Below are 17,067 nucleotides of genomic sequence, written 5' to 3'. Positions count from 1 at the left end.
TTTAAGGTCTGATCTTTCCAGAGATTAGATGCATGGCTATTAATCACACATTTATATTATAAGGAACTACATAACAAAGTGAGGCTTTACACACCGGTAGGTTGCTAGTATTATTAGCGTTACGAAGCTTCCATTCCCACCTAATCTAGAAATGTTCATTATAGTCAAATTCGAAATATGCATACATTTAGAAAAACGACATGTTGCCATGTTGTAAATAATATTAAACTTCATTATACCTTTCGAAATTGAATGTTTTTTCCTTGTAGATCCTGGAGGTCCATATAAACTCAGTAAAGTTTCACAGAAGGATACACTCCTATCGGCAAACCCGGAAGAGGGTATGACTCCATGTGAACTACCCCCATTGATTTGGTTTATTATTATACTAACAAAGGTGCTTTTATTGAAAAAATGTTTATTACTATGGTAGTTGTATTAAGCAGTGTTGAATTTCACTGTAGCATTGAGCCATACAGTATAAATAATTTGGCTAACCTTTTAAGCTACATAACAGAGCTAAAGTATTGACGCTCAGTACATCTAACATTAGATTGTGTAAGTAGAAAAGCTAAGTGATAGTTAATTCCGCAAAGCAGCTCCACAGGGGAGGTCCACTCATTTTTACTGAGAGGATTAAAAAGGATCATAACATTAAGTTTGGAAATCATACAGACAGACATGCATATAAACAAACATGCATACTCACAAACACGATTGTATATGAGAATGTTTCTTATTAAGTAACTTGACGTTACCTTTTCTGTTTGTAGGTGAGCATTGCTTCAGAGATGGGAAACTGGTGGGAAACATTGGCACCGGCCAGGTACTGAACCACCCGCCCTGCTACATCAATGTTATCTGCATGTGGAGTCAATAGAACAAGTGGTTAAAAAAAACACATTGGCATAGAATGAAACAATCACAACCAAGCAAATATTATCTTATATCATCCTTTGATTTATTTGAATGTTTTTCAAAATATTGGCAGCAGGTGGCTAACAGTGATAAAATACTTAGAAAAAAAAATAATAAAAAAACAGCAAAACATATGAGCTCATGATGAGTTAACAAAGCAAGGCATTTGCTTTTAATTTTAATAGCCTCCTAATTCAACATTTGGGTTAAATGTTGAGCCTGTTAATCTTCTTATGCGGCTCCGGTGAGAGAGCTGGGTGGAGCCGTTGTGCCATGAAGCAGAAAAATTCCCTCCACATTGCAGCTATCTTTCGCAAATGGAAAACATCTTTCCATTCATCAGCCCCTGACCCGTGCTCTGGCTCCATTTCTTTCCTTTTCGAGTTGATCAAACGTTTGACCTGCTGCCATGCTGAGTGCCCAGATACCGAAGGTGTGTGTCGCCGCGGACTGCGAGCGTGAACATGAATTACCTGAGGCGGGCCGTTCCGTCCTGCAGAACAGCTCCCTCCATGCCGTGTCCATAAAGATGCTGTTGAACTTGCTGTCGAAAGAGGCCACGTATTTGGCCAGGGGATGAGAACCTACGCACAAGAAAGTATCAGAATTCTTCTGAAATATGTGCTTCATTAAACTTGAGTGAAGTTGAATAGTTTGTTTATTTACCAATGGGGATGACCAGGAAGCGTATGTAACTGAGCCAGTCTGGGGTCTTGTTAGCGAGCTGCTCCACAAAGAAGCGCAGGATGGTGCTCAGGTAACTCTGGTCACCTGTGACTGCCACTTTCATTGTGGGCGGAGTTTGTGCATTGCAGTTACAACTGCAGAAAGAGAACGGAATAGACAGATTTAAATGATTGGCATATGATGACTGTTGGACAAAGTTTGAAATGACTGTAATAGAGGGCGTGGCAGCGCAGCCCCTCCCAGTAAAATGCATTTGACGTGTATTGCCGTCAATGGCACCTAAACATGATTATTGGGAGGAAAACGTCTATTGCCGTTAATGTAACCTGAACATGATCATTGGGAGGGAATGGGTTGATGATAGATTAATCCAAGGACGTAGGTTTGGTCTCAGCATTGGTAAGGACGGTATAACAGCATAACCTGCATGTACACTTTTTGCTGGGGATGGGACATTATTAAAACCAAACAGATTGGGTGAACAGGGGTCAGGGCTACATTTTGCACGAATATGAACCTAATTAACTGATAGGCAAATAAATCTTTATAAACTTTCATGTGTATTGGTCAGGTGATACACCGTTGATTCAAACCTTTGTTTTCAAAAACTACTAAAGAAATATTTTGAAAACTTCCAGAGTAAACGTCTGGATTTTATTAGCAAATTTAAATTGCAATATTTGAACATAAATTATATTAACATCCTGACATACATACTTTTTATCTTGTCTATGATTAATGTATGATTATTTGAAAAAATGTCTGCATAGGCTGCCAATAAAAATATTTTATATAATGTAGAGAATAAATAAATAAACAAATTTTAAATAAATTCAAGTCATCGGCCAATCCAACGTGCATTTGAGGGGGAAAAATGGACCGGCACATTCAGCTAGTGAAAAGAAGTAAAAGTAAGTCTTAAAATAATGAAAATAATTCACTTAATATTGGTAGGGTCAATTCTATCCTTACAGCATCTGGGAAGACACAATTACCCATATAACTGGACTCATTATTATATGCAAATAAGATTGCTTAAAAGTTGGTGGGGACAATTTGAGCATCCTGAAAAGTTGGTAGTGTTATGTCCCTACTGTCCCTATGCAAACCTACGCCTTGGATTAATCCGTCCAATAATTTTGTGATTAATTGACGAATTTGTGGTTATTTCAACCATAATTACACTGGAAAATGTTTTCTAAACCAGTGCTTTTCAACCGGTGTGCCGCGGCACACTAGTGTGCCTTGAGAGATCATCAGGTGTGCCGCGAGAAATTATCGAATGTCGCATTTATATATAGATATTGTAATATCCGTAACTGTGCGGGCACTTGAAGGGGCCATCAGACTGCAGAATGGTGACGTAGCAGGTAGCAAGCAAGGAGGGCGGGAGAACGACGTGAGAGCAAGTTAGCAGTCACATGTTGCGGATGCCGCTGTTATTTTGTCTATTATTTTCCATTTTGGCCACAATAAAGTAATAAAAAGTCATTACCGACTCCTCTCCTTTCTATTTCCCCATTCGGGGCTATTACAATTTTTTTTTTACGTAGTCGGGCTGAGTTGCATTAGGAAGGAAGGAAGGAGTAGGTAGAAAGTTCTCGGTCGTGTGCAGATGAGCGAAGTTTGCTCGTGTCGTGTTCAAAAACTGGTCGGATTTCTAGCCATTAACGACATTGCTGTCCGCGACAATGTGGACCCCAACACATCTACTAGACATTATTTGGTTAGACTCGTCATGTGTCGATCTACTCAAAAGTGTCTTTTCTATTTTATCCATACATGACGATCGTCAATCCTCCCCCTGTGTTATATTACAACACATTGTTGAGAACAGCAAGGTGGCTAATGGCTAAAAATCCGAGCAGTTCTTGAACGCGACACGAGCAGCACAGCGCCATGGTGCCAAGCAAGTTTAAACGTCATCTCCAAACGAAACACTCGTCGCTTCAAAACAAGTCGATGGACTATTTTGTTCGCCTTCGTGAAAACAGAGAAACAGGCAACTTGTTTTGTAATATAAAAACTACGAACAAAAATGAGAAAGCCCTCAAAGCCAGTTACCTTGTTACTAAATCCAAAAAGTCCGACACCGTGACAGAGACATTAATACTACCTGCTTACAAAGCCATTGTCTGTGAGATGCTCGGCCCTGATGTGGTTAAAGACATTGCTCAAGTCCCCCGTCTGATAAAAAAAAGTTTTTTTTAGCCTAACTGCTATTTAAAAATAAATAAATAACTAAATAAAAACAAAGACTGAGAGCTGTTGAAGATTAAGGATATCGACTTTGTTTTCATCTAAACAGGCTCAAGTTTCACACTGAGTAAGTATAAATACTGAGAAATTATTTTATAATTGAATATACTGTACAGAAAATAATTTTGCAACATTTTTGGTTTGTGGTGTGCCGCGAGATTTTTTCCAATGTAAAACCGTGCCGTGAGTTAAAAATGGTTGAAAAACACTGTTCTAAACTACATTTCCACTTTGTAGATTTTGACTTGACAATTTGCAACCCCAATTTAGGTGTTGTTGAATTCTAAATTAAGTGCAATGAGAGGAACAAACACAAAACAATACAAAATTCCAGTGGGTACGGGTGGGACACGTCCCCCTCCTCAACTAAGCTGCCCCCCCAATCCCCAAATAATTTGGGAAACATTAGAATTTTTTTGAGCTGTAGTCTTAATTCAAAGTCAAATCTATTCAGTTCTCATTTTTGTCGCACAATAATTTGCTATTTAAATATTTGAAACTTTCTCTCAACTTTCCCATTCTGAAAATGGTTTAGTCCACTCCACACAGAAAATCACATTGTTTGATTTGTTAAGAATTTATTTCCAAATTAGAGTGGAAAATAAGTATTTGGTCACCTACAAACAAGCAAGATTTCTGGGTGTCAAAGAGGTCTAACTTCTTCTAACGAGGCTCCACTCGCTGCCTGTATTAATGGCACCTGTTTTAACTCATTATCGGTATAAAATACATCTGTCCACAACTTCAGTCAGTCACACTCCAACTCCACTATGGCCAAGACCAAAGAGCTCTTGAAGGACACCAGAGACAAAATTGTAACCTGCACCAGGCTGGAAAGACAGAATCTGCAATAGGTAAAACGCTTGCTGTAAAGAAATCAACTGTGAGAGCAATTATTAGAAAATGGAAGACATCCAAAACCACTGATAATCTCCCTCGTTCTGGGGCTCAATGCAAGATCTCACCCCATGGCGTCAAAATGATAACAAGAACGGTTAGCAAAAATCCCAGAACCACATGGGGGGACCTAGTGAATGACCTACAGAGAGCTGGGACCACAGTAACAAAGGCTACTATCAGTAACACAATGCGCCGCCAGAGACTCAAATCCAGCACTGCCAGACGTGTCCCCCTGCTGAAGAAAGTACACGTCCAGGCCCGTCTGCGGTTCACTAGAGAGCATTTCGATGATCCACAAGAGGACTGGGAGAATGTGTTATAGTCAGATGAAACCAAAATAGAACTTTTTGGTAGAAACACAGGTTCTCGTTTTTGTAGGAGAAAGAATACTGAATTGCATCCGAAGAACACCATACCCACTGTGAAGCACGGGGGTGGAAACATCATGCTTTGGGGTTATTTTTCTGCAAAGGGCCAAGGACGACTGATCTGTGTAAAGGAAAGAATGAATGGGGCCATGTATCGAGAGATTTTGAGTGAAAATCTCCTTCCATCAGCAAGGGCATTGAAGATGAGACGTGGCTGGGTCTTTCAGGATGACAATGATCCCAAACACACAGCCAGGGCAACAAAGGAGTGGCTTCGTAAGAAGCATTTCAAGGTCCTGGAGTGGCCTAGCCAGTCTCCAGATCTCAACCCCATAGAAAATCTGTGGAGGGAGTTGAAAGCCCGTGTTGTCCAACGACAGCCCCAAAACATCACGGCTCTAGAGGAGATCTGCATAGAGGAATGGGCCAAAATACCAGCAACAGTGTGTGAAAAGTTTGTGAAAAGTTACAGAAAACGTTTGGCCTCAGTTATTGCCCAAAAAGGGTACATAACAGAGTATTGAGATGAACTTTTGGTATTGACCAAATACTTATTTTTGACCACAATTTGCAAATAAATTCTTTAAAAATCAAACAATGTGATTTTCTGTTTTTTTTTTCCCCCCCACATTCTGTCTCTCATGGTTGATGTTTACCCATGTTGACAATTAAAGGCCTCTCTAATATTTTCAAGTGGGAGAACTTGCACAATTAGTGGTTGACTAAATACTTATTTGCCCCACTTTAGAACTAACTTTTATTATTGCCCCCTTCCATTAATTATTCTAAAAAAGTTTTACTGTTTATTGACCTCCCCTTAACTTTTAAAACAGATGTCCGCCCTATCTGGAGTGGAGAGCTTTACCGATGGGCAAATGCGTCATGTGCAACTAAGCAGGAAGCTACGTTTCAGCTAAAAGTGATATAGTTTGGTGTATCACTGCTGTAAGATTGGTGGAGTATCTCATGACGAATATAGACATAAAGGTAATGTCGTAAGATGTTGATTTTTAATGACCCATTTGCTACGGCTATTATTTATGACTAGTCATGAAGTCACTCACAATCTCTGGATTCGAGTAACGATTGTGTTGAAGGCAGCCTGGACATCTGCGGCTGAGCAGGTGGACACAATGGGCTGGGCCTGTTCGTGGAGCAACTCTGCAACATACTGCATGGAAACACACACACAGGGAAGACATATTGATATGAGAAGAGGGGTTGATGAGTTTAAAGGACACAAAAAAATCCAAGCTATTGACCTGTCCTTGCCACTCCATGGTGTTAATGAGAATGATGCTCTCTGGCAAGCGTTCGTCAGAGATAAGGATCTGGTTCAACTGGTCATACACCGACTTCCTGGGAACCTTTTGGATACATGAATAGTATGGATGTTTACGCTTCAAACAAACAAACAAACTAAAGATTTTGGCTGGGGAAGTTATCTACCTGTGCTATGAGTCTCGACTCTGGGGAGCACTCGCTGTCTATACTGCTGGTTCGATCACTTTGAGCCTTGGAATTCTGTCTATCTTTCATGGAGGTGCTGCGTGGACGCCTTTGCAGCTTGTTCTCCATTTTACTGTAAAGCCGAAGAACAATAATTAGCTTCGCAGGAAACTATAAATAAGAAAAAAAGGTAAACCAGTTGTGGCTGAATTGAGAAAGCTGTTGTGTGCACGTTTCCAGCTTGGCAGTGTACCTTGGAGACATGTGGTTTTGGGACTCCGTCTTGCTAAGCTTGCCAACAGTGCTCGCCATCCGTTCAGTGTTGACGTCCCAGCTGCTCACCTCCACTGGCCCTGGCCCACTGTCATCGTTTTCTGGCTCCTAAGCCAAAAAAGCAGAAACACATCTATGAATTAACAGTACTGCAGAGAACGGTGCTGATGTTCATAACTAAGCAGTTTATGTCATCACTCTGTGGAATCCCCTAAGTTGTCCACCTAGGCTCAGAGTAAGGTCTGGACCCAGCCTTTTAAAGTTTTGGAAAGGAGGTGGAGAAGAAAGTTTTGGTCGCTTAACAGCAGGAAAACGGCAAAGTTTCAGAAATTTGAATGAAAAGAGTATCTGGTATTGTTAACTAAAACTTTTTGCTGTAACAATGTCTATGTCCTTAACTCATTGGCTGCCTTTGATGGTGATACACGTCCAATCATTCGTAGACAGTCAATGGCAACCAATGCATTAAATGAGTGCCCTATAAAGGGTTAAAACTCCGTTAACTGTGATAGACCTCCAATCATACCTGTTTTTTCTACAAATATTTACAGTAACTGAGAATTGGGTGTTGCTCTGCTACCATTACGGATGTCCCTGATCTGGTCATGTGATCGGAAATCAGGCCTAATCACAATACTTTCAGGGGATATCGGGTGTAAAATATTGGGTTTTTAAAAGGTATTTATTTATTTTAATTTTCAAACATTTTAAGAGCTACAAACCAAAAAAAATATTCCATATGTGGAAGGATATTGTCAAAAGAAACAAAAATATAGTGTAATTGTTTGATACTACACAACATTGCACTCAGCAGCAATGGAAGTAAACACCGTCGAGGGCGAACATTCTAGTAGCTGTTGCGGGAAGATAACGCCAAGATAGCTTTGTGTGTGAGCGATAATCTTTGCAGCACAGAAATATTTTACATTTGGAAGTAGGTCTGCACAATACATCGTTTGAACATCGCATTCGCGATGTGTCCATGCACAATAGTTCCATTTCAGGACGGGAGATACAAGCATCTGGGTAGGGATGTCCCGACCGCATATTTATGCACCAGAGTCAGAGTCACCTGATTTTGGGAATCTGCCAAAACCGAGTCCCGATCTGATACCGAAAAAAAAAAAAAGTTTTTTTATTGTTCAAAAGTTCCAAACATGTTACAGTTCTGTACCGTTTACAGTACTTCCTCTTCCTCCGTGAGTGTTGCGGGGAAAAAAACGTATATATTTTTGTTTCTTTTGGCAATGCCATAGTATTTCTGGATTATTTTGTTACTTTTTAGCCTTTAAAAAATATATATGTGTGTGTGTGTACTGCCCAACACAGTGCATTTCTTGTTTTTCTATAAGGTAATTTGTTTAAGTTTGTGAAACTGTAACAAAGAAAGATGGATGCATTCAATACAACTGCACAATTCACGCCTGTATACAAATACCATGTAGACACCACACTTTACTGGCGCTACAAGCTATAAGTATAGGTTAACTTCCATACAGCAGGCCTGATCAACAAATTTCGTTCATATAGCTTTTCCCCATAAACACACATTCACTGAATATTAACAGGTTGCTTTAAATGTAAAATTTTAATGACCAAATGGTGGCAGTGACGTATGGCCCGATTCCCAATCAAGTGATTGGATCGGGGACATCTCTACATCTATGCGATTAAGGTATGTGAAAACTGTCAGTGTGTCTTGGTGTGTACTAGACTGTATGGAGCACCTGCTCTTTTATCTTTTTTGTTCAATTACTTTAATTAATAACTAGAACACGATATCACCTCTATGTTCATAGGTAGCACAGGCATGTAAAAAATGTATTTCTTGTTGTTTGTTCTTCTCTTCTGTCTGCTTCCTTCCTTTCTGTCCCTCCATAACCCCTCCCTATTCGCTGTTCATCTAATAAATAAAACTAAGAACAACCACAATGGGAGTATATCAAACTCCCCTGTGATACAATAAAACTGTTCTTACCCTAAGGACACTTAGGCTAGGTTCATACTGAAGGTCTTAATGCACAAATCCGATTTTTTCATGTTTTTCAATTCAATTCAATTCTATTTGTATAGCCCTATATCACAACAAGGTTGTCTCAGAGGGCTTTGCAGAGTCAATATGATTAAGTCAGATACAGTAGGTGAATTAGATAAAGTTCATGTCCTTCACGCCCTTTTTCTGACTTGAGTGAGGCATTAACCTGATGGTAGGAACGAAGAAAGTCGCATAAAAGTGAACCATTTCAAATCTGATCTAGGTCACTTTGTATGTGGTTAAAATTCGAGCTGGGCCACATTTTTCCAGAATGTGGCTGCGGTCTGAACTGTCAAGTCCCCCAAATCGGAATTCATGCAGCAATTACGTCAGCAAAGAGCGAGACAGACAGGGCACTATGGTAGTGATGGCACTCTTTAGGGAAGAGGCGGGCTTGACAACAGTCATGAAAGAATAAAATGGGGGGCTGGGGGGAGGATAAGCCTGAGAATGCTCAGGTTTCTCTCTGTGCTCCAAATGAGCAATATTTCAAGATTGCTTACACGACCGAGACTCGGAGCAAACTGTCTGTATGTCTGTGTGTCATGCACGCACAGTGCTTACATCCTATCAATCCATATACATATGAATATATAAAGGAATATAAGACTGAACAGGGATTATTTATGTCTGATTTTTGTGTCCTTTTTGGAAATCAAAATATGATTACCCTTGAATGACGTTGAGCCAGCATGTGTAATCATTTGTTTTGATGCTCCTGCACAAAAAGGTAAGTTTGCTCAGTGCATCTCGGACTGCGAATTAGTGCGTTTGCGTGATACTTCAACGGGCTCAATAAACAAAGGCAGTCTGAACGGGCATGCCAAAAAAACATACGACAAAAAATCAGAATTGAGCATTAAGACCTGCAGTATGAACCTTGCCTTAGATTCCTGTTCTCTAGGTCTAAGCAGCTGAAGAGGACAGGTTAAATGGTTAAATAAATAAATAAAATATCTTTAACATTTTGGTGCTGTTAAAGTATAAAATACAGTGTTACATGAATAATCTATTTTGTGCAGAGACATGACCTCCTGGATTCCTTTTACACTGCCGATGGGAAAACCCATTGGCAGTGTATCAAATACTTGTTCTCCCCACTGTAAATACAGCAATCTTCATCGTTCACAGATGGAACCCCTAGGCCTGGATTAAACGGTAATAAATGGATACAATGTGGTCACCGTGAGTCACCAATGTAGTGCTGCAACGATTAATTAACTCGAGTAATTCAATTAGAAAAAGGATTCGAATTAAATCTTGCTGCTTCGAGTATTCTTTTAATTAAAGTGGTGTTGTAATGGTTTGTTTTGAAAGTGTTTGCATTTAGTTTTATTGATTTTGGGTGGATACACTGCCCTGTAGTGGCAACAGTAGCCACGTTTACATGCTGACTTTTATTCATACCGATTCAAATAATTCCGAATGGAAATTTCAGATCAGCTGTTTACATGTCACTTCATCTATTCCGATCCAGCGTTTACATGTGTCTGCCTTTATTCCGAAAGGACGTTTGACAACTGCCGTCTGACATGCGCAGATTAATCAAAACAAAGCGTCACGTTGCAAAACATGGAGCTCGATCGTCAGATCAGCTGCTGTTTTAACTTTTCGAGTGGAAACAAAACTTCAGAATGACACGCCGTTCATTTAAAAAGTTGTGTGGGTGCGCTGTGCGTGTGCTTGGAAGCCATGTTGCAAGTGACGTTACTTACGTCACCAAGTGACGTCACCACGTCAGTACGGAGCATGTGCAGAAAGAACGCAACCAGACACCATTGCGCTTACCTGTTTACATGATATAATTTTACTTGTAATCGGTTTGGGAAAAGGAATATTCCACCCCTGTGAAACGGAATGAAATTCCATTCGGTTTGGGCCTGTTCATTCCGAATGAGATGTTTATATGGAACACATTTATTCGGTTTGAACAAATATTCCGATTGTAATTGGAATATTTGGCTCCATGTAAACGTGGCTAGTGAATATGACATAATTCATTTCACATGGCTAAATCCAACTGCTCCCTGTTAAGACCAACATTAGCTAAGTTTTTGTTTGCGCTAATGTTTTTTTTTAATGCATTCGTAATTTACCGTATTGGCCTGAATATAAGACGGCCCTGATTATAAGACGAGCCCCTCTTTTTCCAAGACTCAAGTTTGAAAAAAAACCATTTTTTAACACCAAATTAATTTTTATACAGAAAATAATTACAGTACATCCGAAACGAATGATTATAACAATATACTTGAGAGAAAAAAGCATGTTGTTTTGCCTCATTCAAATCTTAATACCTGAACATTTAAATATGTAAACTAAAGTGCAATCACATTTGTAAATGAATGGCTTCTGGTTTTTGAAATGTAAATAAACCAATCTATTGTGATAAAACAACAAAATAGCAATAACTGCATTAACCATCAAAATGAAGTCTAACTGTAACTGTAGTCTTGAAACAAATCTGAATAAGGAAAAAAATTGCAATAAAATAATGCAAACTGGTTAAACTTGAGAAGCTGAGATCTGTCATGACAGAACATCGCTTCAATGATATCTGGCACCATGTAGCGTCGTGAATGGCAAGAGTAGCTGAGATCTGTCATGACAGAACATCGCTTCAATGATATCTGGTGCCATCTAGCGTCGTGAATAGGTATAATGTCTAGACCGCGAATATAAGACGACCCCCCCCCTTTTCAGTGTTATTTCAATGCAAAAAACACCATCCAATACGGTAGTTAATAGGTATATTTAGCCGTCTTTTGTCAGAATATGTGGTTGAACCATTTTTAAGAGCGTTGTAAAAAAAAAAAAAATAAATAAAAAAAAATAAAATAAAAAAATAGCATTTTATAGCATTTTAGCTAGCAGACTTTTCTATGTAAGTTAGGTAATTGTCCTTTTGTTGTACTTAGATCCTCAGTTATTTAATTCCGTTTGAGGCTCAGCTCAGGTATTTTAATTTTTTATGTTCCTTATCAGATTACTTGATTAGTCGAACCAATTAGTTCATCGGTTAATCGACTTCTACAATATTCGATAGCTGCAGCCATAAATGAATATCTTCCCAAATAGAGCTATTCAAGTCACTAGGTGAAAATTCTTCTAATTTCAATTTCGCAATATATTGCAAACCTCCAAAAAGTCGCAATGTCAGTTTTTTTCCCCAATAATGTTTAGCCGGATTTTAAACATTTTTTTCCCCCTATAATACATTGCCAAGGAGTCAGATCGGGACTCATTAACGGCAGAACCTTAATATCATCTGACTCGGATTTGGGCCCAAAAATATGTAATCGGGACAACCCTAGTTTCTATAATTAACTCAATTTACATGGTATGTGTTAGCAAAATTGCCAGTCCAAATAAATTGGACACCTATCGCTGTCAATGGCAGCCAAAGAGTTAATATTAGCAACTTAAGAAAAAACATGGAAGATTAATTGCGCACTCAAAACACCAACACAACCGAAACCAACCAAATAATTTGAATCAGATGAATCGTTTTTATGAACCATTGAAAAAAAGGATTAACTGTGACAGTGGTTAATTACATTTCATCCTGCCCCTTGCAGACTCCCACCCTCCTTAATTTGTTCCCGGAAAACCCCAAGACCCAAGGGAGGGAATGTGCACTCCGGTTTCAAGGATAAGGGGAGTGGAGAAGAAAAATGGAGAACACAATGCTCGAGGGACATGTGGGCAAAGAGTGCTTGTACCAAAAACATACCCCTATGGTTATGTCTGCGGCGCTTTCCTCTTGATAGCGGGCGCCTTGAACTTTACATCTGTCCACTGTAAGAAAGTCTCCACTCTGAAGGATAAAGAAGACAAATTGTTGAGATAATTTCATGATAAATAAAAATAGCACACTAAAGTTAGGCGACTTTATGACTGGACGTTGTATACATTTCTCATTTTCTTTATACTTAAACTCATTAAGGCACACTCAGCTTAAGAACATCTGGTTGGTCAATAATTTTAAACAGAGACACTGACTTGGGAAAAAAAATGGATGACCTACTGTCTGGAATGTTTTCTGGGCTCCTTTGTACAAGCTAAAATGGATTCCAATATATTTATAAACAGCCCACCCTCGTCCTCCCTCTGACAAAGTTAAACACAACATGTCTCTGTCTCTCTCTCTTCTGCAGTTCTTTTCGTTTCCAGCAAGTCATAAATTTATTTGGGAATTCTTTATCCAATCTTTTCTTCAAGCATTGATGAATATTTGAGTCTGTGTGTGTTGATGGTGGTGTATAGGTCATTTGATGTCAGTCTCTATAAATAAACAAGGGTGAACATGAGGTAAGGACGGCAATGGGGGATGTATTGGTTTACATTTCTCCATTCCCAGAATTTTTTAAATGGTTCTTGGGAATCCCTGGACCATTCAAAGTAACAGGGCCGCCAGACTTTTTACACACTCCCTGGGGGCCATTACTTTACATAACACTGCAAACAACATGACCCCATCCAGCATGGCCAGAAGGAAGAACTTTATGACTCCACAGCTGGACTGATAAGAAACAGAGCTGGTTATTATTGCGCCAACAATTGAAGGCCTGGTGATCAACTTACCGCGTATATCAACTCCCTCTGTTGACTTTTTTGGCTGTGTATGCTTCCGATCTCTGTCTGAGAGCTGGAATGAGACATCCCCTCGAAAAAAGGCCTGAAAAATAAATCAGAAAAAAAAAAAAAAAAAAAAAAAGTTCTAAAATCCGGTATGAACGTAGCAACATAGTAATACTTAGGGGAGGGAAAAAAGTTAGCTCCAAAAAATCGATTATTAGATGCATTGGGATTCGACATGTGACGATTCATAAAAGTTCAAAAACGATCATTTTTCCCTAATGACTTTCTGACAGCCACTCTTAGCGGAACAAAATTCGAGACACGTCTGCCACCCGGACACCTTTCACGGACGCACGCACAACGTTATGATGGATGCTGGAGCGAGAGATTTACTCCTTTTCAAAAGACTGGAAAATACATTTGTGTATGAAACAGGCAGGGAGTGCCAGGGACCTGGCGGTCGCGCTTCTGTGCACAAGTTATTTTTTACAGCGAGAGGGGAAGGAGAGATTTGTTGCTCCTTGTCTTACAGATGTCCAGCAGTAGTTTCAAGTCATGTCAACTGAAAAATGTCCTGAAAGTGCGGCAAAACAGTGCAAAAACATGAATCTAGTGCAAATAATCCTATTCGAATTCCTTAATCACATTCATAATTATTCATTAATCGCCAGTTATGTTAGGGCCTCTGCCCGTCCGTCCTGAAACCTGGCACGCTTTGCGCAGGGGTGCATGTTTTCATGCAGACAATCTCCATCAGCCACCTTTAAAAGCAAATGGACGTCCCACCTCGTTGCCCAATCAACTCGTCTGATTTTGCAGTCAGTTGCTTGTAGTATTCCTCGTGTTCGTATTCGCTATCATGATCCACAGCTCATGAACTTTGCTCTTTTCCCAGGAACGAATTACACGCTCCGGTCGAGACCTGTACCTAGCGCCTCCCCGGAGTGTCGTCTGCCTTTCGCCTGCCCAGCCGTCATCCTATTCATTTGAATAAACGCCTTAAAAATCTCACTCATCGTGCTACATTGTGCCCACACTGGCATTCCCTCCATTCCCCAACACCTAGCAAGTTACCAGTTTTCAACTTTCCAGGGTGCACCGATCCGAAAAACGAATAACCCAACCAGAAACATGAATAAACCCAAATTGACTCCACTGACCACTTACACATATTTTAATGTTTTCGGGAAAAAATTCACACACAAAAAACTTTTTTTTTCTTGGGACCTCCAGGGGAGGCGGGCCCGCGGACAAGCCCCATGCCTAGGCAAAGCTTTCCTGTCTTGTCTCCCCGTTACCCCTTCTCTGGAAGTCTCCCCCGGTTGCCTCGGTTGTCGTGGCAACAATTTAGAAGTCAAAGAGATGACTGTGGTAATTATGGCTAACGATTTTCAAGATAGACCGTCGTTATGACGACATTATTTTCTCCATAGTCATGCGGATGAATTATCATATGTTATGTTCATACCATAGGTTTCATACTTTTATCTAACTTACTTGTCTGCATATGTGGGCATTGATCTGCACACCTCACAGTAAACCTTGTTTTTATCTCTGCCCCTTTCACACACATATCCCGGTAAATTTCCGTGTAAGGTGACGCGGGATTTACTCGCGTCTTTAATTTTACGCATGGAAAGATATCCTGGGAATGACACGGGTTGGACACTTTCACAGACTTGTCCCGTGTTGCCCAGTCGGCGCTCCCTGTGCAGGGAGAGCGGCTGGCGCGATTTTATAAACAGGACATTGGGTCAATTTTGGTCAGCATCGGCTGTCACATTCTGTTGGTCAGGTCATGTTTTGTTACAGAGCCAGTTGTGCTAGCGTTCCCGACGCCGTACCTGCAGCCAATTCAATCTCATCAAGACTGCATTTAAGCTCATGCAATCTAAGAGAAAGGTGCCGAGATATTAACTTGCTGGGCGGCATTCAACACTTTGTACTCTCGAATTTTATGCATTTGCTAGCTTGTTTGTCTGCCGCCCTTAATTTGAAATCCCTTATGTTGTGCTGGTATTTGAGTGTATTTGTTTTGTTGTCTTATCGGCTCACTGCCTACCGCTTAGGTTAGTATCATTCATCCCCTTCGACCTACTGTCACAGAACCATTGTGTTATTCCTGCTTTTCTGTGATCGCATGTATTTTGTAGACCCATTGTGTTATTCCTTCTTTTCTGCGATCGCATGTATTTTTGTTTTTATTTAATAAACCCCTGAATGCATCCCTCCGTTATTTTCAACGGTTGAGGTACAACCTTGTTTCCGCAGTTGCGGACGCTAACATCGGCAACAAAATAAACTACACATTTCCAAAACTGGAAGATGGACTCTCTTCCTCAGCTCTACGATCCAGTACCAATTTAATTTCATTATGTTTTCAGTTTAATTTTGCCATTTCCAGTTTGCCATGTTAATATTGTGATGTTTGTTTACCGCTTTTCGTCCTACTGCGAAGAAAGAGGAAATCACGATCGACATAATACTGAAATGCGACCCGTTAAATGTTCGCGTAATCTCCGTGTTAGTCGACCCGGGAAATTGCTTTCACACACAAGGGCTATCCGTTTTAATCCCGGGATTTTAACGGTGTCCAAGTATATGTGAAAGGGGCTATTGCAGCCGAGCCAATTCCAGCGGTCTTGCCACTGGAGCTGAATCAGTGCCTCCCTTTTCTTTTCATATTGGATTTCGCTTTCCCTCAACTCCTCCTATGACTTTTGCTTTCTTGAGTAGCCTTTCTCCCCCCGTGCTTGGCCAGATCATGGAGGTTTCAGAATCATGTCGTCTTGTAATTTAACGTTAGGGGTGGGTACTGAGATACTGACAATCAATCAGCAGTAGTAAGCAGGTGGCGCGCGTTCACAAGGGAGCGATCCCTATCCCTCATCTTGACCCAAAAACACACAAGAACCTTTTTCAAAGAAACAAACTGAGTGAAAACTCACTTGAGTTTAGGCTTAGGTGTGCTCAAGACACTTTCATTGTCCTCCATCTCCGGCCCGCTGTCACTCTGGTTGTACACTTCTAGACTGTCGTAGAGTAAGTCCAGATCCTCCTCTACTTCCTGAGTCTGGTCTACTGGGTCAGAGTCTAGGACCTGCCACACGACAGACATATTGAAAACACATGTATAAGCTTCTAATATTACAATAGATTAAAAGAAAATGAACTGTTGATGAAAATGATGAAAACTGAATGCTCTGTAAAGAAGATGGCTGCTATAAATACATCAATGATTTTAAACTAACCAATCAGATACTCAATACAGGAAGAGACCTGCAGCGTTGAACTTTGATCTGCAGGCTGCACAGTGGGGATGCTTATCATAGGAAGTGCACACAGACAGGCTTGGAGACTAATCGGGTGATTAATGCCACTCCATAAGTGCAAGAGCTGTCAGGCAGCAGATAAACAGTCTGTCCCTTCTCTACCTCCTAGGCTATGTATTTATAGAAAGGCGGGCGTGCAGACTGTCCAGCCACAAGGAAGGGATTAGTGACAAACAATGTGATAAAAGATCATCAGGCTAACTGAAGCGTGCAGAACCATCAAGTGTAGCCAAAGAATGCATCGAGTCCCTTGTAAGGTTGGTGA

The 17,067-nt window shown here is 40.3% G+C and overlaps 1 protein-coding gene across 2 annotated transcripts in view; it reads right to left on the bottom strand.

Moving 5' to 3' along the window:
- The window catches only part of zmp:0000000755 (phosphofurin acidic cluster sorting protein 2), a 72,488-nt gene that overhangs the window by 18,226 nt on the left and 37,195 nt on the right, over positions 1 to 17,067 (bottom strand). For both annotated transcript variants that reach the window (XM_057847865.1, XM_057847866.1), the window contains exons 9-18: positions 16,419 to 16,570; positions 13,474 to 13,567; positions 12,623 to 12,706; positions 6,835 to 6,962; positions 6,582 to 6,714; positions 6,395 to 6,499; positions 6,197 to 6,303; positions 1,585 to 1,739; positions 1,392 to 1,502; positions 759 to 861 (exon numbers count right to left, since the gene is read on the bottom strand). In XM_057847865.1, the coding sequence (XP_057703848.1) occupies positions 759 to 861; positions 1,392 to 1,502; positions 1,585 to 1,739; positions 6,197 to 6,303; positions 6,395 to 6,499; positions 6,582 to 6,714; positions 6,835 to 6,962; positions 12,623 to 12,706; positions 13,474 to 13,567; positions 16,419 to 16,570 (1,172 nt within the window). The remainder of the gene's footprint in view (positions 1 to 758; positions 862 to 1,391; positions 1,503 to 1,584; positions 1,740 to 6,196; positions 6,304 to 6,394; positions 6,500 to 6,581; positions 6,715 to 6,834; positions 6,963 to 12,622; positions 12,707 to 13,473; positions 13,568 to 16,418; positions 16,571 to 17,067) is intronic.

This window comes from Corythoichthys intestinalis, chromosome 10, assembly GCF_030265065.1.
Source record: "Corythoichthys intestinalis isolate RoL2023-P3 chromosome 10, ASM3026506v1, whole genome shotgun sequence".
NCBI classification, from domain to species: Eukaryota; Metazoa; Chordata; class Actinopteri; order Syngnathiformes; family Syngnathidae; genus Corythoichthys; species Corythoichthys intestinalis.
This window is presented reverse-complemented; position numbering and strand designations above follow the sequence as displayed.